This window comes from Monodelphis domestica, chromosome 2 (assembly GCF_027887165.1).
Source record: "Monodelphis domestica isolate mMonDom1 chromosome 2, mMonDom1.pri, whole genome shotgun sequence".
In the NCBI taxonomy this organism is placed as follows: Eukaryota; Metazoa; Chordata; class Mammalia; order Didelphimorphia; family Didelphidae; genus Monodelphis; species Monodelphis domestica.
The window spans coordinates 65,823,566-65,849,541 of NC_077228.1; the positions used below are offsets into that span (position 1 = coordinate 65,823,566).

General features: G+C 36.9%; 1 protein-coding gene across 2 annotated transcripts; it reads left to right on the forward strand.

The window, feature by feature from the left end:
• Positions 1-480: 480 nt before the first annotated feature.
• On the forward strand, positions 481-18,658 carry LOC100020065 (flavin-containing monooxygenase 5-like). 2 transcript variants are annotated; one of them, XM_056815519.1, is made up of 9 exons: positions 481-612; positions 4,332-4,520; positions 5,693-5,855; positions 9,337-9,479; positions 9,884-10,083; positions 13,826-14,181; positions 14,423-14,495; positions 16,607-16,630; positions 17,945-18,658. In XM_056815519.1, the coding sequence occupies exons 1-9, from the start codon at positions 481-483 to the stop codon at positions 18,282-18,284; spliced, it is 1,620 nt and encodes a 539-aa protein (XP_056671497.1). In that variant the 3' UTR covers positions 18,285-18,658. The 2 variants fall into 2 exon arrangements, with proteins under 2 accessions (XP_056671497.1, XP_001372704.2); XM_001372667.3 differs by lacking the exon at positions 16,607-16,630 and having other exon boundaries at positions 17,930-18,658.
• Positions 18,659-25,976: the final 7,318 nt, after the last annotated feature.

Genomic DNA, 25,976 nt, shown 5'->3' on the forward strand with positions numbered 1-25,976 from the left:
GTCCAGCTCACTGGGAACTTGAAGACAATTTTTAAATATTTCTCACTCTCAAGGGGCTTGTGTTCTATTGGGAATTTACATTCTAGTCATTTATTAAGAGCTTGCTGTGTATTGTATACAATTTCGTGTCTTGGGAAGATACAAAGTCCATATGAGAGATAAAGTATCTTCCTCCACAGAATTCATAGTTTCACAGGAAAATGAGACACCAATACCCAATAACACACCGGAACTACATTCGAATCTTCTGGGTGGAGAAGTTAACATTTCTTCTTGCCAGAAGCATGGCACAACACCTTGGTTACATTTTTGTAGTCATCCTTCCAATTCTACATATATTATACTTCCAAAAGTAGTATTTGAGTTGTTTTACTCCCTCTTATTGCCAGAAAATATAGAAAACAGGAACTAAAGAGCCTCTGTCACTAAAAGGGTAAGTATCAGAAGACTTGTCTGATTTTTCTTCTGACACAGGAAATCATGGTAAAGAAAGTTGCAATCATTGGTGCTGGGTCCTGTGGCCTGCCCGCCATTAAGTGTTGCCTGGATGAGGGACTTGAACCCACTTGCTTTGAGAAGAGTGATGACATTGGAGGACTCTGGAAGTTTCAAGTAAGAAATATTTCCTAACTAGGTCTGGCCTTTCTATATTGTTTGCTCAAGTCAAAAAGTAAAGTAACATAACTGGTGGAATTGGATTAAGATCTATTTTTTAATGAAATGTAGAGAAGGTGGGGCATCCTAGGATAATGAAAAAGACATTAGATTTGGGTTCTGAAGATCTGAAGATCTGAGTTCTAACCTACTTATTACCTATTTGACCTTGGGCAAATTATTTGACCTCTTTGGGCCTCAGTTTCCTCAATTATAAAATGGAAGAACTAATCTATAAAATCTCTAAAACACAGTTTCAAACTCTATGATCTCTAAGTTTTCTTTAATTTTTAAACAACCGACCTTCCATTTATAGAATGTAAAACTAGAAATGACTTTATAGGTCATCTATTGAAAGATTCTCATTTTATAGATGAGAAAACAGGTACTAAATAATAGAATCAGTATTAAGACCCAGGTATTTTGACTTCAAATCTTTGCACTTTGCCTCCCTCACTGCCTTCCATTTCATTCTTGAAGTAGAATTTAAAGCTGATTGGTTGGGGGAAATACTAAAGCCAGATTTTTATCCTTGCTACCTCAATAAACTAAACTACATAGCAGAACATTTTGTAGCAAGTCTTAAAATGGAATAAATGATACAAACCAAATCTCACTTCAAATATTTTCCACTATTAAAAAAAAAAAGAACTAAATTAGTATCTTTCCAGTTCGGGAATTGTGTGTGTGTGTTTTTTTTTAATTTGTGATCATGTTATAAAATCCCCTACCCTAAATCCAAGCCCCCAGGCACAAGCCTGCAAATTTGCTTCTGATTACTATCTTGGCCAGGCATGAATGCTGACTGAGAGAACAGAATATGATCTTGCCCATTCATTTTTGGAGTTTTTACCTTGCCCCAGGTATTCTATCTTCCTATCTCATGGAATCAGCTGTAATTATTTCAATTCTTGCCATATTTCCCTTCTTTTGAAATTGCAGGGTTGAAGAAGTCTGCACAAAACCACTATTCTGTTGGCCAAATCACCCCTTCCTCTATTTTCTAATGATAATCATAATCTCAGAACTGGAAGGAAAAATTGAAGTTACTTAGTATTATCTGTCCCTGAATAAACAAGCATCCCTTCAATCACATTCCCAGCAAGTGGCCACCAAGGTTTGCTGAAAACCTTTATTCAATAATACAGAGTACAAAATATGCCAAGACAGTCCATTGGACTTTTGGATAACTTTACTTGTTAGGAAGTTGTTGGTTTTTTTTTCTTTTATTCCAAACCTAAAGCTATTGCTTTGCATCTAATCATTGATGCCAGTTCTGTCTTCTCGAGACAACAGAACACATTCAGTCTTTATTACATATGACAACCCTTGAAATATTTAAAGTTAGCTTTTATGTTCCACCACCACTACTGTCAAGCCTTTGCTTCTCCAGGACAAATATTCCTGATTTACTTCATCATAAGCTCATATATCTCAATCTCCAGTCTCTAAACTAACTTCTTTGATGTGCTTCTAAATCACCTTTATATATACTTTTCCCATCATTTTTTCACTCTCCCAGTTTGCCTCAAAAAAGTGATCCAGTGTTCATGTCTGTGGCCACTGTTCATATTTGTTACAGAGATGGGAACCATGACAAAAATGTAATAAAAAGCCCCTCCCTTTTTCCACAAAGTCTCAGAAATTTACTTGGAATTTCCTAAGGCTAAGAGAACTACTTTTAAAGGGGCCTTCAATTTCTACAAGTGCCCTATTTTTATGATTTCATTTTGTCTTTACAACAACCCTGGGAGCTAGATAGGATTGGCATTATAAACCCATTTTATAAATGAAGAAACTGAGGTTGAAAGGTGTTACACACAGCTGCTTAATATCTAGATGCCTTGATTCTCAACACCAATTCTCTTCACTAAATAAACACAAATGTTATAATTTAATTTTGAGAATTGCTTGTTGCTTTCGGAGGGAGGAAAGGGAAGGTGAGGGAAGGAACGGGAATCATGTAACTATGGAAAAATATTCTAAACTAATTAATTAAATAAATAAATTTATTTTCAAATAAATAAATTTTGAATTATAAAGTAGATAAAAATAAGTAGTATGAGATTTTATTTTTAATAAACTGCATTAATTCTGTGGAAGTGAGAATTTGAGAATGATTTTGTAGCAGGAGTTTGGAGCAGCTGAGACTGATGACCTGTCATTCAAATGAGAGTATTCTATTTAGAATGCGACAGGGAGAAGCAGTTGGAGGAGACCAACTGATGGCTGGATCTTTTTTGGCTTGAAAGAAGGCTGTTTTCTCTTGACTTGGAGACTGAAGCCTGAAGGTTGTCTTTGGCTTTGAAGACAGAAGAAAGAAGGACAAAGTCCAGTTCTCTCTCTCTCTCTCTCTCTCTCTCTCTCTCTCTCTCTCTCTCTCTCTCTCTCTCTCTCTCTCTCTCTCTCTCTCTCTCTCTCTGTCTCATCTGCTCTGTTGTGATAGTGACTGAACTTCCAGAACTATCAGTCATTTCTCCCAATGGAACTATATTTCACCATCCTTCAAATAAGACTCATTGTAGTATTAGGGAAATCCCATACCCTCTCTCCTTCCAATTTGATCCTTCCCTGTCTTCCCCAAGATACCCCTTACATAAGAGGAAGAAGAGAAATAGTATTTCATTTGAAACATCACAAACTCACCCTGAGTTGATTTAGAGAAACCAGAAGAAGAATCAACAAGAAGAGGGAAAAAGAAGGAAGGGAGAAGAAGGGAGGCTGAAAGAAGGGTGGAAGGGAGGAAGAAAGAAGATAACAGTCTGATCTTTAGTTATCAATTACTATTCAAAATAGTCCCTTATTACAATTCTTATATCAGGACCCTGAAGTAGAAAGGACCTAATACCTGTGTATCAGAGAGAATTACTGAATCAAGGTCTTGAACCTCATGCACCATCCAATCTACGGATCTTTTATTTTCTTTTAGCATGTGTTCCTTTCACAAAATCTGGCTGACAGGAAGTTTTTATAAAGATTCTTTTCCTGCATACATAATAAACCATTACCTGTCAGTGTGGGGAAGGGGTGAGAGTTTGATGAACCATCTTCTAATTAGCTATTTACCAATTAGAGATATTTTTGGATGTTCAAGGGAGGAGCTGAATATTGAGCTCCAAAAATTATATTTAGGTATCCTGAAAGAAATACTCTCTCAAGAATTTAAATTCTTGCAGTTACTTATATATTAATTAACTTATAAATGAATAGCACATTGAAAAAATTAAAATCTGTTAAAAATAGTATATGTTAAATTTTTAATAGTTTCATTTGTCCTGATATTGGGTGGAAAGCAGTGGCATTTTTAATTAAGGGCTCTCAAGAAAAAACAAAATTCAAAAATATTCTTTTCCTATTGGTATTAACTTCAAACTAAATCAATGTCATTTGCCAAGGGGTGCTGACTTTCATGCACCTCTGGTCTTATAATAGTGTATCAGTAAGTTAGGAAAAAAAGATACAAATATTTCTGTACCATTGGACTGGTCATGGAGCAAATTTTGCAGACAGAAATGGTCCAAGAAGACTCTTTTCATAAGAATATTTGGTGCTTCTTTGAGATTGAGAGAAGGACTAGGGGTGAACTTTTGCCTATGAGAAACCAGGGATTTGTGAGATTTGTGGATTTGCTCATTGATTACAAAGCTAAATAATTTTGGCTTGCTTCTTTCTTGAAGGATGATGCTATCGAGGGGAAGGCCAGCATATACAAATCTCTGACAATTAATACATCTAAGGAAATGATGACCTTTAGTGATTTCCCCATCCCAGAAGATTATCCCAACTACATGCACAACAGTCAAGTCATGGATTACTTCCGTTCATATGCCAAGCACTTTGGACTGCTGCCATATATATGCTTTAAGGTAAGGCCTGGAAACATGTAGCCTATAAGAAAATGTATCATCTGTGCCTAGAGGAAAATGTTCTCATCTGTGCATTTAAAATCCATCATAATATGACTCATGTATAATCTCCAGGCTTTTTGCCTTCTTTTCCCATTGTCATGGTCTACATTCCTTAAAAGAGTCAGCTTTGTGGCTGTTCTCTGAACTTGGTTTCCTAAATCTAGACTCCTTGATTTTGCACAGGCTCCCCCTCATTCCTGGAATGTACTTCTTCCTCATTTCTGCCTCTTAGAATCCTAGATTCATTTATAGTTCAGTTTATGTGACAGCTCTTACAGGAAGGCTTTTCCAATCAAAACCATTGGTTGGTTGGTTGTTTTTAATCCCTTACCTTCTGTCTTGGGATCAATAGTAGGTATTTGTTCCAAGGATACTTATATTTTGAGAACTATTTAAGATTATTTTCATACATACAGCCCAGTGTCTGGGTCTTGATTAGGAATGGATATAGTCAGAGTAAGGATGCTAAGATTCAGAGACTACCCTGATGTAGTGGGAGATGAGAATTAGGGATACGAAGAGAGTAAGAGTTTGGGGAGGGGGGGTAAACCAGGAAGGTCCTGGTTGTGAACAATAGAAAGACATTTGTAAAGAAAATGTAAAATATCAGTGCCACGAATTTCTGGCAGCAAGCCATAAAGTAGAAGTTCAGATAGACATGTCAGAGATGTCCGATGGTGGGCAGCAAAATTGGGTGATACATGCCATAGATGACTCTGGTACTACATTATTAAATTTGGCAGTCCAAAAAGTCAGAATTTGGTAGACAGAAACTTGGTAGCAAGGACCCCACCAATAAGGCTGAGGCTTAGAGTTAAGACTTTAGCCTTCAGGAAGATCAAAGAGAGGAAAGAAGATCCCCATTCCTATAGTGCTCTACCAAACAGAAAACTCACCTGGCTACGTACTTCCTCCCAATGATACAAAAAAGTTCTATTATTTGAGGGTCAGTTTAGTAACATAAGCCTCAGGAGCCTGGCGTAGTCTTCCTTTTATAGGATGGCTACAGATAATCTTGGAAAGAGAGGAAGGCTAGTCTCCTTACCAGGGTTTTTGGCAACAGCCACAATCTTCCTAACCCAATATCAATTAATCTTCCTCCTTGCTTAGACTTTTCTGCTTTCTTTTAGACCACTGTCCTCAGTGTTACAAAACAACCAGATTTTTCTATCACTGGTCAATGGAATGTAGTCACTGAGACTTCTGGAATAAAGGAATCATTTGTCTTTGATGCTGTTTTGGTTTGCACTGGTCATCATGTTGAACCTTACTTACCACTCGCATCTTTTCCAGGCAAGTGATCTATGGGGAGTGTGATGTCTAACATGGATGCACATTATAAATTTTAAATTAAAAAAAATCATTAAAACCATAGCAAAAACTTTCAGATTTGTCTTGTGAGGAAAAAAAGTTTGAATTATTATTAAGCTTAATCATTGGAGTGACCAAGAAAGACAAGACTGATAGACAAAATTTTCATCCATTCAATTGATTATTTGTGTTTGGGAATGCAAAGTGAAAGGTCTAAAAGGGGTTATGGGGAAGAATGGTATGAATTTTTAATCTATTATTAAAGTATCTAATTTATTGGTGGAGCGGGCATTTTGAGCAGGTAGATTAACTTAGTCACATGGTTCTATTTTGTCAGATAACAAAATTTATAAAATAATATTTGAAGTATTGCATATTAATTTTAACTCTTATAATTATTGTATAGTAATGTCACCCTCACTCTGTTCCATTTGTATGATTGCCCAAAAAACCTTCTCTTTTCATTGATTTAATCATATAGATCCAAAATAGGCTTCTGATTTTAGTGATATAGAGAACTTCCAAGTAATGAAACACTTTTTGCCAAAGCACATTGGTACCTTCTCTGCAACTTACAGTCTTAGGGAGTTGCCCAGAGTGCCAAATGGTTAGTAACTTGTCAATGATCACATAGTAATGTATATCATATGTGGGGCTTGAACATATGTCTTCCTGGCTTCTAGGCTGGCTCTCTGCCAAACTGTATAGTGCTCCTTTTTTTTTTTTAATGCCCACGTTTCATCTTAGAATCAATAAAGTGTGTTAGTTCCAATGTAGAAGAGTGGTAAGGGTGAAGCAATGGGAGTTAAGTGACATACCCAGGATCATATAACTAAGAAGTGTCTGAGGGCAGATTTGAACCCTAGACTCTTGTCTCTAGGTCTGGATCTTAATCCATTGAGTCACTCACTACCCCCTATTACTCCTTTTCAAAATCCTTCAATGGCTCCCTAAATTAATTTCAAATTCTATAATTTTTAGCTACTTTTACATCTGACAGCACCTTACAAATCTATACCCATCTCATACTAATTCCTTCTATCTACTCTATATCCTACTTGTTAGATTTCTCATCACTTCATTCTCATACTCTGTGCTTCCTCAATATTGGATAATTCTCCAAACTGTTCCATAAGCTTATTCTTTGCCCTCCCACCATCGAGACCCATTCTTAAAAGCCAATTCAAGTGCCAGCTCCTCTATGAAGACTTTTATGATCCCTGTGACTAAATCAATCATGATCTCTCCCCCTGACACCTTATTTTCTCTAATTTTCCAGTAGATATCTGATCTCATCCATGTAGGTGCTAAGGTGAGTGGTTCAGAGTAAGAACCCTCTATACCTCCTCCTATGCAATTCTTATCAATATCTTCCCAGGAATTATCCCTAAGGATCTTCTTGGTGTGCTAAAGAATATTCTTTGGGTCTTTTTTTTTAATCCTTGTCTTTTTTTTCCCCCTAAGACAGAAGAGTGGCAAGGGCTAGCTAGGAACTGTTTCAAGTCAGATTGAACCAGGCCCCCCATACACCAGACCTGGAGCTCTACTGTGTTACTTAGCTGCCCTTATTTTTTTAGTCTTTTGATATTTTAAGAGCACCAGTACTAAATTCATCATGTCTACATAGTATCCTTTCTTCTCATTATATAAGCAGCCTAACACCTTTTCCTATCATAGTTTTCCTGGATGATTTCTCTTATGTTTTACCAAATTTTTGTCCAATTAGTTTCCCCCTTACTGGCTAGCACGGTGCTCTGTAGATAATAGGCACTTAATAAATATTTGTTAAGTTATTGTTTAAATCCACAAACACTGACTAAGCACCAGAAGTCTGTGGCTCCTCTGCCTTCTTGAAACTTGAATCTAATCAGTAAAAAAGTGAATAGCTTCAGGATATACAGGAGAATATAGGATAATAAGCTAGGATGCATGCTTGAAGAAAATGACAATGATGAGACATCCTTTCAAAATTTATGGGATGCAGCCAAAGCAGTACTCAGGGGGAAATTTATATCCTTGAGTTAATATATTAACAAATTAGGGAGGGTAGAGGTCAATGAATTGGCCATGCAAATTAAAAAACTAGAAAGTGAACAAATGTAAAATCCTCAGGCAAAATCTAGAGATCCTGTTCATCATTTTAAAGCACAACAGGCTTCCATCATTGTCATATGCCACAATTTGTTCAGTCATTCCCCAATGGATGAACATCCCTTCAATTTCCAAACCTTTGCCACCACAAAAATAGCAGCTATAAATATTTTTGTACATATGCATTCTTTACCCTTTTTTATCTCTTTGGGATACAGACCTAAAAGTGGTATTACTGGTACACAGGATTTGCATTGTTTTATAGCACTTTGGTTATGAATTCCCTTGGGAATAGGTAGATCAGTTGACAATGCCACCAGCAATGCACTAGTGTCCCAATTTTGTCACATCTCCCTCCAACATTTATCACTTTCCTTTACTGCTATATTGGTCAATCTTATAGGTGTGAGATGGTATCTCAGAGTTGTTTTAATTTGTATCTCTCTAATCAAGAGGGATTTAGAACCTTTTTGCATATTATTATGGATAGCCTTGATTTCTTCATTGGAAAGCTGCCTATTCATATCCAATTACCTTTTATCAATTGGGGAATGATTATATTCTTATAAACTTGACTTAGTTCTTTATATATTTGAGAAATGAGACCTTTATTAGAGAAATTTGCTATAAAATTTTTCCCAGTTTGTTGTTTCCCTCCTACTCCTGGTGAATTTGGTTTTGTTTATACAAAGCCTTTTGAAATTTAATATAATCAAAATTATTAGTTTTACATCTTGTATTGTTCTCTATCTCTTGTCTGGTTATAAATTCTTTCCCTCTCCATAGATCTGACAGATCAACTATCTCATCATCTCCTAATTTACTTATAAAATCACCCTTTATGTTTAAATCACATACCCATTGAACCTTTTGGTATAGGGTATGAGGTACTGATCTATACCTGATTTTTCCCATACTGTTTTCCAATTTTTCCAGCAATTTTTGTCAAATAGTGAATTCTTATCTGAAAAGCTGGTATCTTTGGGTCTATCAAATACTAGATTACTAAGGTCACTTATCCCTAACTTATTCCATTTATCTGCCATTCTATGTCTTAGACAGTACAGTATCAGAATGAACATTTTTAAAGAATGTACAAAAGGAGCATCTAGGTAGCACAATGGATAGGGCACCAGGATTAGAGTCAGGAAGACTTGGGTTCAAATCTAACCTGAGACACTTCCTAACTGTGTGACCCTGGCCAAATCACTTAATCGCAATTGTTAGCCTTTCTACTCTTCTGCATAAGAATAAATACTTAGTATTGATATTGTGATTTCTGGTTTGGGAAAGACCTATCCCCTAGAGAATGTTCACCCTGGAGTAAGATAAAATCTTTAAGGACTTTTATTGTTGGTTTTTACCCTTACAGGTCTAAAGAAATTTAAAGGGAAAATTTTGCATAGCTGGGAATATAAACATCCTGGAAATTTCAGAGACAAAAGAGTGGTTATGATTGGCCTGGGGAACTCTGGAGCAGATATCACTGTGGATCTCAGCCATGCTGTGAAAAAGGTTTAATTCATTACAGTCTCTCACTGGGGTCCTTCTTTTGAAAACCTATTGAGTACTCTCCAGTTGAAGAATTATTGGCAATTTCTATCCTGCCCTCTTTTATGACACATTTTACATTCCAGTTTTAGTCTTCCTCCCCTGTGTCTCCTTAATACAGTTAAGATACACGCAAATGTTACATACTATGAACCCCAAATCCCTAAATAATATACCACTTGAGGTCTACGTCTAATTTTATTTTTCCCTTTTTTCCCCATCTCTATCCCCTGCCCCATTCTGTTCTCCTCTGAAGGATAAGAAGGTAGCTTAATCCTAAGTGACAACTTCTTATCCTATGCTTCTATCACCATGTACAAGGATAACTGAGAACTACCTAATCTGAAGTTTTTTGCCTTTTGAAAAAGGTTTTCCTCAGCACCAGGTCAGGATCATGGATAATCAGCCGTGTTTCATGTAATGGTTATCCAATGGATGTTACATACTTTACTCGATTCAGAACTATCGTCCGCCATATTATCCCCATGTGCCTACTGAATATGTGGGAAGAAAATAAAGTGAATTCAAGATTTGACCACACAAACTATGGCCTGAAACCTTCCCACAGGTACTACCATTCTAAAATGCTATTTTCCAGAGAAGATATGTTACATAGAAATGTAGTAATAAAACTATAGCCCAAAATCTTGAGAGGTGGTAAATGATCCAAATCACTTTCTGGATTTTTCATTTCCCTGAGTTCTCTGAAAACCTTGCTATCATGGTCTGAATGTTCAATGCAGAACTTTCTACTTTGGAGGGATAGAGATAGGAATAATGTGGAGCAGCTGTGATTTTTTCCAGGTATTATCGTTAGTTAGGGAACTATTACCTTTCCATCACAACAGTGTAAAGACCACTATCTCAGGACCTTACCACCACCCCAATACTTCTCTGTCTAATTCTAGCTTGCACCTATAGAGAGTCTCTTGCTAGTGAGGGTGGGAGGAGATATGAATGGTAAATAGTGTGAAATTATAGGCAGTGAAGATTAAGAAAGAACCATAGTTCAAGGAACAACTGCATTACCAGTCCAACTGTCTTGCCTGTCTAAATTGCCGTCTATGTTGTCCCTATTGGTCTCCCTACCCACAACTCACTTGACAATAAATTCCAGAATTACTAATTATACCCTAGTCATTAATGCTAATCAGAATTCCTCATCATGTGTGAGACTGTACTTGAGGAAACATGGGCTTTCTTCCAATTCAAAATTTTAATTTAATTGGTGAGAATGAGTTGATATGTGGACCATATTTAAGAATTTAAAACTACCCTTTATTCCTCAAAATTATAAATTGTTTTTCAATTTAGAAACTTTTAAAATCACAATAAAATCACAAAATCAAGTTTTGTACAAGTGAAAAAATTCCAAATAATTAACATGAGAAAGGGAAAAAAATTGAAACTAATAGATTCCATAATCTTGAAAAAGGAAATACTTACCAGGTATGTCCAGAGAGAAAGAAATTGATCTCACCATGAATCAAGGTATATATATATGGTAATGATTTAGAGGCCAGTGGATAGAGCCTCAGCTATGAATTTTTTTAAACCCTTAACTTCTGTCTTAGATCAATACTGCTTATTGGTTCTAAGGCAGAAGAGTGGTAAGGGTTAGGCAATGGGGATTAAGTGACTTGCCCAGGGTCACACAACTGGCAAGTGTCTGAGGCCAGATCTCCCATCTCTGGGTCTGACCTTCAGTCCACTGGGCCACCCAGCTGCCCCTGAGAGCTATAAATTTTTGGACCACTACAACAAGAAAATGGTCTTCAACAAATAGTCTTAGAGAGTTGCCTAGTCACAAGAGCTCAAGTTACTTGTCCTGAGTTACACAACCAGCAAATAACTCATCAGAGATCTTCCTTCTCTCCAAAAACAATTCTCCATTCACCAGCCCAGGTTTCTTCTAATTTATTTATAAATAGCCATTAAAATAAGTCATATGGAAGAAAGGCATCATGTAGGTACAAAACAAGGTGGACTGGTCATTTAGTGAAAAGAAGGATAACTAATGCATAGCTTGTGTCCTCCCTTGGTAGTATGGAGGAAGCCTTCGAGCAGCAATTTGGAAGAACATAAACATATTACTACAGTCTTATTCCCTGCCTTTTAGGAGTTTAAAATCTGGGAGGTAAGAATTAGGTGCATGAACAGAGAAAAAACAATATAAAGTAATAAATGACTAATATTAGCAGTATATAGAGACATTCTTCCCACCAATCTTTAGCAGTTGTGGACATTTTGAGGGCTTCTAGCTGGATATGTCTGTGTTTATCTGGTGAAATGATGAGTTACATATAAAATATGGCTTTTATTCTTCCTATCTCCTTCTAGTGATAAAAAGTCAATGCAGGCAAGTTCTAAAAATTTTCTGAGTTGTTGTTCATTGTTTTTCAACAATGTCTGACTCTTTGTGATTCCATTTGGGGTTTTCTTGGCAAATATATTGGAGTTGTTTACCATTTCTTTCACTAACTCATTTTATAGATAAGAAAACTGAAGCAAACAAGATTAAGTGACTTGTCCATGGTCAAATAGCTATTAAGTGTCTAGGGCCATCTTTGAACCCAGAAAAATGAGTCTTCTTGAGTTCAATCCCAACTTTTATCCACTATGTCACCTAGCTGACATGATTTGCTATGGTCAGCCATTTTTAGTCATGCCAGATTCTTCATGACCCCATTTGGGTATTTTTAAAAATATGCTAGAATTGTTTGCCATTTCCTTCTTCAGCTCATTTTACAGATGATGAAACTCAGGGAAATATTATGGAGCTTGGCATGAGAAAATATGTCACATTCAAATAGAAACAGATCACTGCAGGTAGCATTTTGTCTTAGAAAGTCACAAATTAACACTACCTATGTTTTGTTATATTTTCAACTTATTTTTTAAGCATTTCTCTTATATTTTAGTCTGATTCAGGCTGCACTGAACCATTGGTGTAAAGGGAGACTCAGTAAAATTTAGCACTGAAAGGGACCTTAGAAATAAACTACTCTCAGACTGTTGTATTATAAATGAGGAGACTGAGGGCCAGAGAAGTTAAATAGTTTGCCTACCATCACACTAAAATCACACAGGTATTAGATAACCAAGAGTTTGGCCTCAGTCCACTGACTATAAAGTCAATGTTCTTTTCACTATCTGATCTATTAAGAAACTCTTGTGATAAGACCTATGGTCAATCTAAGAATCAAGACTAACAAATGGAAATGAAAATGAGAGACTAAAGGCAAGACACTGCAAAAGAAAAAATGACAGACTAAGAGGCCTGATTGTGTAAAAATAAATGAAGAAATCCAAAATAATTGAAATTCAGGACCTAGAGGAAAATTAGGTCCATTTTCAGAAATAGTTATCAAGAGTTGTCTTAATTTGGGAGAAGCCAGGATGAGTTCAGTTTTAGTCATTCTGTTTACTCCCAGGTTTACTCCTGGGGTACTAGGCTCTAATTATGAGAGTCCATCTTATTTTGCATAGTTTGAGAACTACTATTCCATTTCCTAGTCATTTCCATACCATCTTCCCCATTCATCCCCTCACCAATTCCCTTCCAACTATACCTCTGAGGATAATAAAGACATCATGATACCATGTTTCACAAGTACTTTTTAATATAATCCTGGTTACTACTCTTTCCAACTTTTCCCTCCAAAACACTCCTCCGTGACCACCACTCCCCTCATATATGATCTTAGTTTATTAGAAAGTGTACTCTTTGAAGACAGGAACAGCTTAGCTTGCTTATATCTGTATCCCCAGTGCTTAGTATTACCCAGTGCTTATTTGTATCCCCTAGTGCTTATTTGTATCCTTAATACCTGACGTATAGGAAGTATGTAATTCATTCTGAAAATGAAAGAAAGGGTGAATGAACTATTTGCCAGGAATGGCATCATTGATATAATAATGCAGGGAAGTATCACATTTTCTAAATTACTTTTGCTTAGTATCCTTCGATCCACTATTTAATTCCTTGCTACTCCCTGTTATGTTCTTTAGATTTCACTCCTAAACCCAGTTAAATGTTCTATATAATCAGAATGCCACTTATTAGAGGGACCAGGCAAGAGTATGTGGATGGCTCTGTGTAAATTCACTCCCACTACTTTTGGGGGGGAAAAAGACTTAAGATGCTATGTCCTCTTGCTGATGGGTCAATAGTATCATCATCCTCTGGAGAAGTACCCATTTTAACAGAGTGGGAAAGACATAGCCTATATCTGATTGAATGATCAAATCACCCGTAGTACCTTGATGGTTTAAACTTTGTTTCTGTTTTCTTGAATATCACCTAACAGATTTTTCAGTAAGTACCCTATTGTGGGTGATGACCTCCCCAATGGTATCATCTCTGGCCGGATTGCTGTGAAGCCAGACGTGAAGGAGTTCACTGAAACTGCTGTGATCTTTGAAGATGGCACCAAGGAAGAGAATATTGATGCTGTCATCTTTGCTACGGGTTACTCCTTCTCTTTCCCCTTTCTTGAGGAGTCTGTTATCAAAACAAAAAACAACCATGTCTCCCTTTACAAATATGTCTTCCCTCCTTTCCTGGAAAAGCCAACATTGGCCATGATTGGCCTTCTCCAGCCCCTGGGGGCCATCATGCCAATTGCAGAGCTGCAGGTCAGAGGGGCTACCCGAGTCTTTAAAGGTAAGAAGGAAAATGTGAGTGATCGAAAGAGAAATCCAGAAGTCATTCATTCCTTTCTGCTCCTGAACCTTCCAAATCATCTGTTGTCATTCTTGGGTTTTCTGGTCAGTGCTTCCAGCTCCATCCAATGATCTTTATCTTTGTTACTAACATAGTGAAAGATGAACCATCATGTCCATTTACAAAGATTATTACCATTTTCAGTTGGAAAGTAAAGATGGATCTTTTGATTCTTTTCCAGGTTTGATCAAACTCCCTCCTGAAGATGTTATGATGGCAGATATTATCAGGAAAAAAAAGGAAAATGAGAAAAGGTACAACCTAATAGTCCAAGGCTCCATCAATGCAATTGTACAATTGAATTTTTCACTGATTGTAAATTCTCTTTCAGGTACTATATTTGAATTCCTAAAAACTGGGTCCTGTGTAATTAGGGCAGCTAGGTGGTACAGTGGATAGACCATCTGGACTAGAATCAGGAAGACCCATCTTCCTGAGTTCAAATCTGGTCTCAGACACTAGTGTTATGACACTGGACAAGTCATTTCATCCTGTTTGCCTAAATATCCTTATCTGTAAAATGAGCTGGAGAAGGAAATGGGAAACCTCTCCAGTATCTTTACCAAGAAATACCTCAAATTGGGTCCTAAAAAATCAGATATAATTGACACAACAAAAATTGAGTAATTTGCTAACAGTCAGTTAATATATTTATTGACTCTTCCTAATATATGGGACATGGTGCTAATCACTAAAGCTTATAAAAAAAGGACAAAATGTCTCTTTCCTCCAGAAACTTATAATCTAGATAGAGATGTGGCACATATACACATACATACATATATACATACATATGTGATCAATGATAAGATGATAGGGAGACAGGGAAACAAATAGATAATGAATATAAAAGAATATAGACAACAAAGGCCAGAAAAGACAGCAGAAGAGCTCATTGTGGGTGGTGATAGATTTCTATGTCAAACTTGTTAGGAGACAAAGTTTCAAGTCTTTGTATTCCTTAATTGTACAATTTATAATATATCACTTAATTTCTCTGAGCCTCAATTTCCTCATTCCCAAAATTAGAGTAATGATGGCTTTTCAAATGAGAATCTTTTTCAGCTTAAGTATTCACTTTGAATGATGGAAAGAAGAATTCAACCTATTCTTAAAAAATCACTTGATTTTAAAAATAAAACTATGAAATACTAATTTTGGAGTTAAAATACAGGTCTTTAAGTGAGTCAATGAAAAAGATACATAGGAATAAATGATCATAAATTTAGAGCTAGAAGGGGCCTCAGGAAAATATTTAATTATTCTTTATCTGTATCACCAACTCCAACAAAAGTTGGAGTTTACTAGAACACAAGAGTTAATTAGAAATGATATCCTATATATAATAATATCTGAGATTTATAGAAAACTTACTATGTGCCAGACACTGTACTAAGCACTTTATAAATATTATCTCATTTGATGCTCACAATAAATAGGTAGGTGATATTATTCCCATTTTACGTATGAGAAAACCATGGTAAATGGAGTTTTAAGGAACTTGTGCAGGATTACACAGCTATTAAGTATTTGGGACTGAATTTTAACCTAGCTCTTCTTGACTCTAGGCCTGATGCTCTATCCACTATGCCACTATATATAAACATATATACACCTGTGTGGTATAATGCAAATAGAAAATATTTGAGATGCAAATGTGAGTCCTGGTTTTACCACTTCTTAGTTATATGGCATTCAGCTAGTCATAATCTCTATACTTCAGCTTTCTCATCTATAAAATGGGGATGATAACATTCATACTACCTAATTCACAAGGCTAAGGAAAACACTTAAAAATTTTTAAAGCACCTAATAAGTATGAGATATTTGTCATTTTCACCATTGCCTCTGGCAACAAACCAGCATACCTCAGTGGAAAAAAAAAATATGGAGGAGAGAGATATGTAGATAAAGCTAGTGCTTTCTGGCTATTTCATTTTGAGGTCAAGGAATCTCATAAATTATCTTTCCAACTATATGTTTCTAGATAAGGAAACTGAGGATGAGAGAACTTTAGTAAATTGACCAAGGTTAGACAGGTAGAAATTAGCATAGCTGGATTTGAAATTAGCTTCTCTGACTCTAAATCAAGTGTGTCCTAATTACTTCAGGAATCATGGAAAACACTTCAAAATAATAATTCTGAGTTGTGTCATGGCTATAAGACTATAAATATTAAAAATGCAAATATATTAGAACTTATTTGACTCTTTGTGCCACCCCTTCAGAAGCCTGATCTTATTTTTTCCAATGGTACTTCCATTGGCTCAAAACTTTTTTAAGGATTCTCTTCTTTTGGAATTACTTACAGCTCATATTCTGAATATTCTTAATGGTACCTAATGCCTTGGTCCTTTAAGAGCAGATTTGATTTGGTGGGGAAAGCCCAGTCATTCAGAACTCAGTTGTATAAATAAGGTAAGTGGTCAAACTAGGGAATAGCATTTCTGCCCCCCCCCTCAAAAGAAGTAGAGCCCTGTTACAAGTCTACATGAGTTATAATATGGCTCTGAAGGCAATTTCAAAGGAAATTATGAAATGTTTTGTTCAATGGCAACATTGTTGGGTTAAATATCCCATAAAGAGTACTTTGAAAGATGACATTCATTGGGAAAGGTCCTAGTTCTTGAAAAAAAAACAATTACACTGAAATGTCAATCATCACAATGATCACCATGACAGTATGCTACTTTTAACTTTTCATAGTATTTTGAAATCTGTTGTCTTATTTTTTCACTATATAACCTCTCAGAACCTTCCCCTCAAAAGGTGAAAATTGCAAGGGATGACTTATTTACAAAATTTGGCCTGGGGATCTACAATGAAAACTGTAGTACCCCATTCAATAAACATTTACTGAGTGTTACTGGGAGCCAACCTGGTGATATGGATTGTTGACAGAAAGACAAAAACAAAATAATTCTGCCCTTAAGGAGCTTACTATTTCATTATAAGACTACTGAGGAATACAACTTGAACTCAAGAATGAGATACATCATGAATTTGAAAAGGGATCCAAATGAAGAAATCAAATGTAACATTCACTAGCTTTCATAAGCCATACCTAGTGTGGGCTATTTTCTCTTTCTGTCTTGGCCATCATAAATTTTAATGCACCAAAATGTATAGTATAGTGGAAAGAACACTAATTTTTTTGTTTTTGTTGTTGCTTGGTTGTTTCCAAATCTTTGTGATCCCCTTTGGGGTTTTCTCAGCAAAGATATTAGAGTACTAGAATGATTTGCCATTTCCTTCTCCAGCTCATTTTAAGGAAGAGAAAACTGAGGCAAACAGGGTTAAGTCACTTGCCCAGGATACACAACTAGTAAATATCTGAGGCTAGATTTGAACTCAGGAAGATGAGTTTTCTTGGCTTCAGGAACAGCACACTATTCCCTGGACCATCTACCTGCCCTGGCTCTATATTAGAAATCAAGAAACTTGAGTTCTAATGTCAGCTCTGCCATTGTTGTGTTGTGCTGACTTTCGCTTTCCTTTTCCTTATTTCTATTCAAGCTCCTGTAAAATGAAGGGATTGAGAATAGACTGCCTATAGTTGCTGCCAGCTCTAAAATCCCGTGATTCCAAATGAAGAGTGTTCAAGTCATTTTTTTTAAAGAAAAACTTTGAAGTTAGGATCAAGTTCACTCACTGACAGTCTTCCTATTTCCTTCCCTTTTGTTTCCAGATATGTGCCGAGCAGACACATTGCCTTGCAAGTGCAATATGTAAACTACATGGATGAAATCTCCAGCTTCTCTGGAGTCAAGCCCAACATGCTGTCCCTACTGCTCAAAGATCCAAAACTGGCTTGGGAAGTCTTCTTTGGTCCATGTACACCAATCCAATTTCGTCTCATGGGTCCAGGAAAGTGGAATGGAGCCCGTGAAGCTATCCTGTCTCAGAGAAAAAGGATCATCAAAGCAACTAAGACCAGGGATCCCCCCAATGACAGCAAAGAAACCCCTCCTGCTTTGGGCTTCTTGTTTTTGAAAAGTCTGTGGTTCTTGGCATTTGTCATGGCAATTTTTGTGTACTTGTAATTTGATGGTCTCTCCTACCTGTGATTGCAAGCTCATATACGTCCAGAGTTCCTGGATATCCTTCTTACCGCTTTCTTCTCTTATTCCTAATACTTTTTCTCTCTCCACCACAGAGGTAATGCCAATAGGAAGAGGGATTCTGATTTTCCCCATAGAAAGAGACACCAAATAACTTCCCATGGATATAACCAAGTGTTCATCCCCTTTAGCAGTTACTGGTCCCCAATCCAAGAGATTTACAATTAAACCTACCTCTTAGCAATGGTGATCCTTTTAGGTGCCTACTAACTAGGAGTTCACATGTTCTAGATCAGGAACAGAACTTAAACAGAAGATTTAAACAAATAACTTTATGGATAGCACTGAAGCATATTGTACATGGGTAAAAAAATACACAAGGGGAAATAAAATCAAATTTTGCTAGGTTCCAAGAACTGCAAAATAAATATGCATAATATTGCAAAATATGCATAAATATTTGCCCTGCATTCCCATTGTCTCAGAAACCACTGAGAGTCAAAATATTCTTCCTTATTTTTCTCTGGTACTTCAGGCATCCTTCTGAAATTCCTTTTCCTTTATTATGTTACAAATGATTATAAAGAAGATAGTGCTTCTCCCCAATGTTGAAGGACTAGGAAAAAATTTTAAGTGATCAGATTCATTCCTTTCAGTTCTTCTCTCTTGCAGGCTGTAGAATCTCCATTTTTTTACAACTCTTATTTTCTGTCCTAGAATTGATACAAGTATAATTTCCAAGGCAGAAGAGTGGTAAGGGCTAGGCTACTGGGGTTAAGTGACTTACCACTCTCACAGTCTGAGGCCAGATTTGAACCCAGGTCTTTTCAAATTTGACCTGGCACTCCAACCACTGAGCAACTTAGCACCATCATTTTTGAAACTCACTCCCTACAGCCTCCTTTCTAACGTTTGATCACCCCTAGTCTTCTAACCTCTTCTCATATTTTCCATATATTTTTCTTATTGTAGAGTCCAAATTCACAGCTGGTCTCAGATGAGAGATCTGGCTGTGACTGGCTTTGATTTGTTGCTATTATATACCTACTAGAAACTACTGCATGTTTATATCAGTATTTGGGACCCTGATGAATCATTCTCACATTGCTGTGGTTGCTGAAATTTTGGAATACCTCTTTTGAATTTACCTTTAAAATCTACTCATCAGTCACACATGAATACCATTCTCACTACTTAATAATACTAACACCATGTTTTTTGTTAGTGTTGTTTTTTTAAACCAAAAGTAATAGTACTAAGCCAGATCATAGAGCAGTATCAAAGTTGGATGCACCTTTAGTGATTATTTAGTCCTATATCCTCACTGTCAGCTAGATGAGCAGAGTAAAGGACTCAAGAATACCTGAGTTCAAATTTACCTTTAGGTATTTACTAGCTCTGTGATTCTGCATGAGTCACTTTTTGCCTATTTGCCTCAGTTTCCTCATCTTTAAAATGGGCAGGAGAAAGAAATGGCAAATCACTTCAGTCTCTTTCACAAGAAAACTCCAAATGAGATCACAAAGAGTCAGACACAATTGAAATGACTTATGTCTTTTCAACAACAAAATCTCTTCATTGGATGAATGCAGGAACAGAGATACAAAGATATCAAATGGATTACTCAAAGGCATATTACTAGTTAGTTGCAAAGTCCAGGAATAGAACTGATTTGATATTCTTTCTTCTTTATCATACTACCTTCCCTCTATCTTAGTCCACAGACTTACCTCCTGAATGATTTTGAATGGTTACCACAAGTCCTATCCTCCTTCTCTCTCAAAGATTTGCCACCTGAGAGACCTATCTAAAGGCATATGGCCAAGCCGTTGAATATAATTCCAAAAGAGGAGTTCCTCCAAATGGTTTCAGCCAAGATAGCTCCATTTTGATAGAGGCCCAGAATTTTTTGGATGAAAAAGTCATGGCATTATATTTTTTAAACAAGTAGGCTTTGTTATCTTATACTTGGTGTACATGAAGAAATATTTCCATCAGTACTACATTTTATCTCCTAAAATATTCTACTTGCTTTGGGGGAAGAAAAAAGAGATTTCAACTTCATTTCTTAACCAGTTACTATGAAGTTACTAGGAGGTTTGCTTAGTAATTAATATAGTGGTCAAGGATCATTGTAATTTCATGCATACATAAGATTTCATCTGCTGAGGACTTTATTCATCATTTGTCAGTTATATCTTAACTCGGTACTTCATTCAAGCTGCTATAGTTACTATCTCCATTTTCTAAGAAAGCTAAATACTAGCCCGTGGTTTGTTAGCATTCAGGGGTAACATAATCATCATTATTAACACCATTATACTAATAATTTAAATTTGAATATTTTTATTACAAAGCATTTTTAAATGTATTCTCTAATCTCATACTAGATTTGTAAGCTCTGTGAGGGGGAAATCCACATCTAATTCATCTTTATAATTTAGCACAGTTCCCTGCATGTATTGAAGACAATAAATATTTTAAACAAAAGAATGAATGAATGAATGAATAACTTATTCCACCTCATGAACTCTTTGTAGTGCCTTTCTTCATAAGCATCTCTGGGAGTATTAACTTAATCAAAAAGGTAACATATCTTCATTTCACTGAAACATAAACTAAGTCAAGTGCCAATTTTTACTTGCTCTCTCACCAGTATTCTGGACTTGCAGCATACTAGTTCTTAGGACTTAGTATTTACCAATGAAATCTCTCAATGGAGAAGGGTTCGTGAAATCTGGGAAACTATAGTACTTACTATCTATCTATAAAATGCCTGCCACAGGAGTTAAGATAATGGCACAGTAAATAGGTGGCATTAAGGAGATTGAGCAATAAAAAACTTAAAGATGAATACATTAAAACCTCACCTTTCTGAACACAACATGCAGATACCAGGCTCATGGAAAGTTTCATGGTAACATCACATGGTCCAACAAAAGAATTTAGAGCATCAGATCAGAAAGAAATTCATTGAAAGGTACATAGCTACTAGAGGAGTTATAGCAAAGTTTCCTCATAGCAGTAGAGAGGGGTGCCCTTCAGTCATGTTGCTATTGGAAAGAGCTGGCAGATGGACCCGAACCCCCAAATAGAGCTGATGAAAGACTACATGCTAAAGCAAATACAGTATTGTGCCATTTGGCTCTCATCTGCAAATTTGTTACATAATCTTAATTGAGCCCTCATTGAAGGATGACAATTTTTTTAATTGAAATTTTTTATTTAATTAATTAATTTAGAATATTTTTACATGGTTACATAGTTTATGTTCTTTACCTCCCCTCCTTCCTTCCCTCCCCAGTAGCCGAAACGCAATTCCATTGGGTTTTACTTGTGGCATGACAATTTTTTATATCTCCCTAAATCCAATTCACTCTCCCACTCACCACAGAGGTTTTTCCACATCTTTTCAAACTTCCCATGATTCCTCTTTTCACAGTCTCCACTAGGGTCTTGCCTCATATTTCAGTGCAAAAACTGAAACTGTTCACTGAGAAACCCCTCATCTCATATTACTTAGCTGCATTCATACCACCTCCCACTCTCTCTTCTCTCACCCTGTCTTAAATGAAGAAATGGCCCTTCTCTTTGCCAAGACAAATCCCTCTGCTTGCACAGATTATCCTGTTCCATTCTGTCTTCTTGAGCAGATTTCCTCATCATCATCTCTACTCTTTCACTAATCTTCATTCTCTCTAAGTATTCTGGCTGCTTTGCTGCTATCTACAAACATGTCCATGTCTGCCCCATCCTTAAAAAATTCTCCCATGAACCTTCTATCCATCCTCATTAGCTATTTTTCTAGATCTCTTTGTCCTTTCATGGCTAAACAAGAAAGCCATCTATAACCTGTGCCCCCTTTCCCTCTACTCTTACTTTTTGAAACCTTGCAGTCTATCTTCTGGCCTCCTTATTTAACTGAAAACATTCTCTAGAGCTACCAATGATCTCTTAATGATTATATCTAATAGATTTTCTCCTCAATCCTCATCCTTTACTTCTCTGAAGTCTGGCACTGTTGATCACCTCCTAGGAACTCTCTTCTCTCTAGGCTTTGTGACCCTACTCCCCTGGTTCTCCTCCTACTGGCCTGACTGCTCCTTCTCAGCATTTTTTGATGGATGTTCAACTAGGTCAAGCACACTAACTGTATGTGCAGCCCCCTTTCCCCACCAGGCTCTGTCCTGAGTCTCTTGCTCAATTTATAGTAAAGTGGAGGCTATGTCAAGTGATGGGGAAAATAGGGTGTTTCTCTGTGTCCCTCCTGGAGGAAACATATCGGCCTAAACCACACTGATCTCACACTAGAAGAAGATCAGGTGGCTCTGTAGAATCAAAGGTTAGTGATCTCCATGATAGCTTGAATGGCTTCAAACCAATCAGAAAAGGAAGGATGGGTCAAGGACAAGAAAAAAGATTGTTGCTCTGGGAAAAGATGCAAGAAAAATATTTATATTGAAGAAAAGAGAGAAGGAAAAAAAGGGCTCATAAATTGGGAAGAATGCCAGAGACTAAATTGGATTTGGGGAGGAAAATCTGGAAGGATTTGAGAAGTTAAAGGAGAAGGAGAAAAAGAGAAGAGCTAGGGCTGAGGGAGAAGAATTAAAACAGAAGGACTTGTGTAGAAAGATCTGTGGAGGAAGAAGCAGAGAAAGATTTAGGGAGAAGAAAAGCACAAGGATTAATTGCCTACTAGTCACTGTGTTAATATTTAATAAATATTATCCTATCTCATCCTAGGAGAGAGATATTATCATCATCCCCCATTTTACAGATGAGCAAACTGAGGTTCAAATATTTGGGGAGGTAGATATTACTATTCTCCTTTTACACTTGAAGAAACTGAGGCAAACAGAGGTTCAGTGACATCCAAAATCACCTACCTGATGATTGGGGCTAGATTTTAACTCAGGTCTTCCTTATTTTAGGTTCTGTGCTCCATCCCCTGTATCATCCAGAAGATACCAGATGAGCCAAAGTAAGAGGCTAATGAGAAAAAGGAAAGGTGTCAGTATAAAGTTGCTTGTTAAAGGTGCTAATAAGGTCATTTATTGATTCTTTCATTTAAAAACTCTGACATTCCTCTCTCTGAGCATAACTATTATTCCATCTCTCCCTCTGCCTTACTCCTCCTAAATCAGTACTTTACCATCATGATCAGCGGATCACTGTATCCCTCTGTACTTTCTCAGGTCATTAGACTTGTTTTCATTTCATTTGTCTTATTTGCCAAGCTTAGCCTTAGAGTTAGCAGATCCACCTCCATGTTGTCCCTGGCATTTGCATCCTTTGCTCCCTTGTCCTTGACAAATCCCAATCTGTCTCATTCCCACTGTTATGAGTGGTTAAATAGAGCTTAAGAAAGTCACAGAGTGGAGTTGACTGGATACAAAGCAAATTTATACTATCCAACTTTATCTGAGCCTTCTGAAGCAAGGTAATCCTTTGATTCCTCCCTAATTGAGTCCCTATCCCACTGCCCACAGAGGGTATTCCAAATCTTCTCTCCCCAAGCATCCAATACCACCCTGCCTCCTCTGCCGCCTCAGATGAGATGAACCTGGACAAGCCATGTAACCTTGGTCTGGCTCAGTTTCCTTAACTGTAAAATGGAGATCATGATAGCATTTAATTCTGAGTTGTTTTGAGCATCATGAAGTAATATTGTAAAGCACTTAGCACAGTGCCTGATGCATAGTAGACCCTAAACAACTGCTTGTTCTCTCACTTTTCCTTTTTCCCTATCTCCATGCTGAGGACCTCATTTTATGTCCCCATTAACTGGATGTATATGTGGAAATTCAATTAGTAAGAGGGTTCCATAACCAACCTTCCCTAGATTCCTTCTCACACTTTACAAACCAACCAAACTGGCCTCATCTCTTCACAAAGGACCTCTATCTCTCATCTCCTTGCCTCTGCCCCATAGGTCTAGAATAAAAGCCACCTCTGCCCATAGAACCCCTCATTTCCTTCAAGATGCAGCTCAATACCACCCTCCACATAAAATCTATTCTGATCTCCCCAGTTGTTCCCTCTCTGTAGTTTTGCACTTTGCATTTATTCTGTCTGTATTTATGTGTATTAAGGCCATCTCCCCACATGTTTTGTCTATGTCAGGTCTGGAGATTGGAGGCCCCTGTATTTAAATCCCACCTCAGACACTTCCTGTGTGACCTTGGGCAAGTCACTCAACCCCAATTGCCTAGCCCTTACTGCTCTTCTATCTTGGAACTGATACTTAGTATTGATTCTTAGATGGAAAGTAAGGATTGTGTTGCTTTTGTATCTATATTTCCAGCATTTGGTCCAGTGCCTGGATCATATTAATTGCTTAATAAATACTGAGGATCTGGAGGCTTGAGCAAAGGCACCATAGAAGCAGCATTTGGTCTTTCTAGGGCATGCAAACCCTACTCTGAAATATAATGCTCCATATAAGTTTTGCCTCATACTTTGCTGATCTTTGGAAGAGGGCCACATATGTTTATTGGCTTATGCTCTGAAGTCTTGGAAGACTCTTCAGATGGACTAAAAAAATAGCCTTCCTTTAACTTGAGCTTGGAAAAGTTCCAGATTAGATGACTTCTAAGGCCCCTTCCATCTCTATGTTTATTTGTCCGATAATAATCTTAATTGGTTTTTCTCTTGTTTCTAAAGTAAATGAGTTTTCTTCCCCAGTTACCAAGAATTTTTCTCCAACCTACCCCAGATGTAGAAAAAAAGAAAAGAAAAGCAAAACAAACAAAACCCTTGAAACAAATGAGCAAAATAAATTCCTATATTGGACTTGTCCAAAACTGTGTCTCATTCTGTATATTGATAGTTCACTGCATCTTTGATGAGTCTTTAAGCAGGTTTTGAGAAGCAAGAATCTCTTAGTTGTGGCAAGATCTGCCCAAATTAGTTATTTCTGCTTTTCCATGGTGAAGGGGAAGGATAGAGGAAGGAGGTTCTATATGGCACCATGAGTTTTGAATAATAGGATCCTGAGGGTATAGAAGAAGCTCTGTTGATTTGAGGTATCTCACCCCATTGTTAAAGTACTGTCCTCATAGTTCCATGGAGACTGGAACAACCTCCAGGAAGTGATGCAGAGCGAGAGGAGCAGAACCAGGAGAACATTGTACACAGAGACTAATACACTGTGGTATAATCGAACGTAATGGACTTCTCCATTAGTGGTGGTGTAATGTCCCTGAACAATTTGCAGGGATCTAGGAGAAAAAAACACTATTCATAAGCAAAGGATAAACTATGGGAGTGGAAACACTGAGGAAAAGCAACTGCCTGAATACAGCGGTTGAGGGGACATGACAGAGGAGAGACTCTAAATGAACACTCTAATACAAATATTATCAACATAGCAATGGGTTCAAATCAAGAAAACATGTAATGCCCAGTGGATTTATGTGTCGGATATGGGGGGTGGGGGGGGAGGAAAAGAAAATGATCTAGGTCTTTAATGAATAATGCTTGGAAATGATCAAATAAAATATATTTTTAAAAAAAGCACAGAAAATGGCGATATAGTGAAGTATAAGTGCTCATGGAATTTTTATATCCAATTCACTAGTCATAGAATTTTAAGACTTTAGGGATCATCTACTCAAATCTTCTCACTTTACAGATGAGGAGATGGCAGTTTAGAAAGTTGAAATGATTTACCAA

Excerpts from the sequence above, each read along its gene's own strand:
- LOC100020065 (XM_056815519.1), top strand. The coding sequence starts at position 481 with ATGGTAAAGAAAGTTGCAATCATTGGTGCTGGGTCCTGTGGCCTGCCC. Across the intron at positions 14,182-14,422 it reads GGCTACCCGAGTCTTTAAAG|GTTTGATCAAACTCCCTCCT; the intron begins GTAAGAAGGAAA and ends ATTCTTTTCCAG. Across the intron at positions 14,496-16,606 it reads AAAAAGGAAAATGAGAAAAG|ATTTGATTTGGTGGGGAAAG; the intron begins GTACAACCTAAT and ends CTTTAAGAGCAG.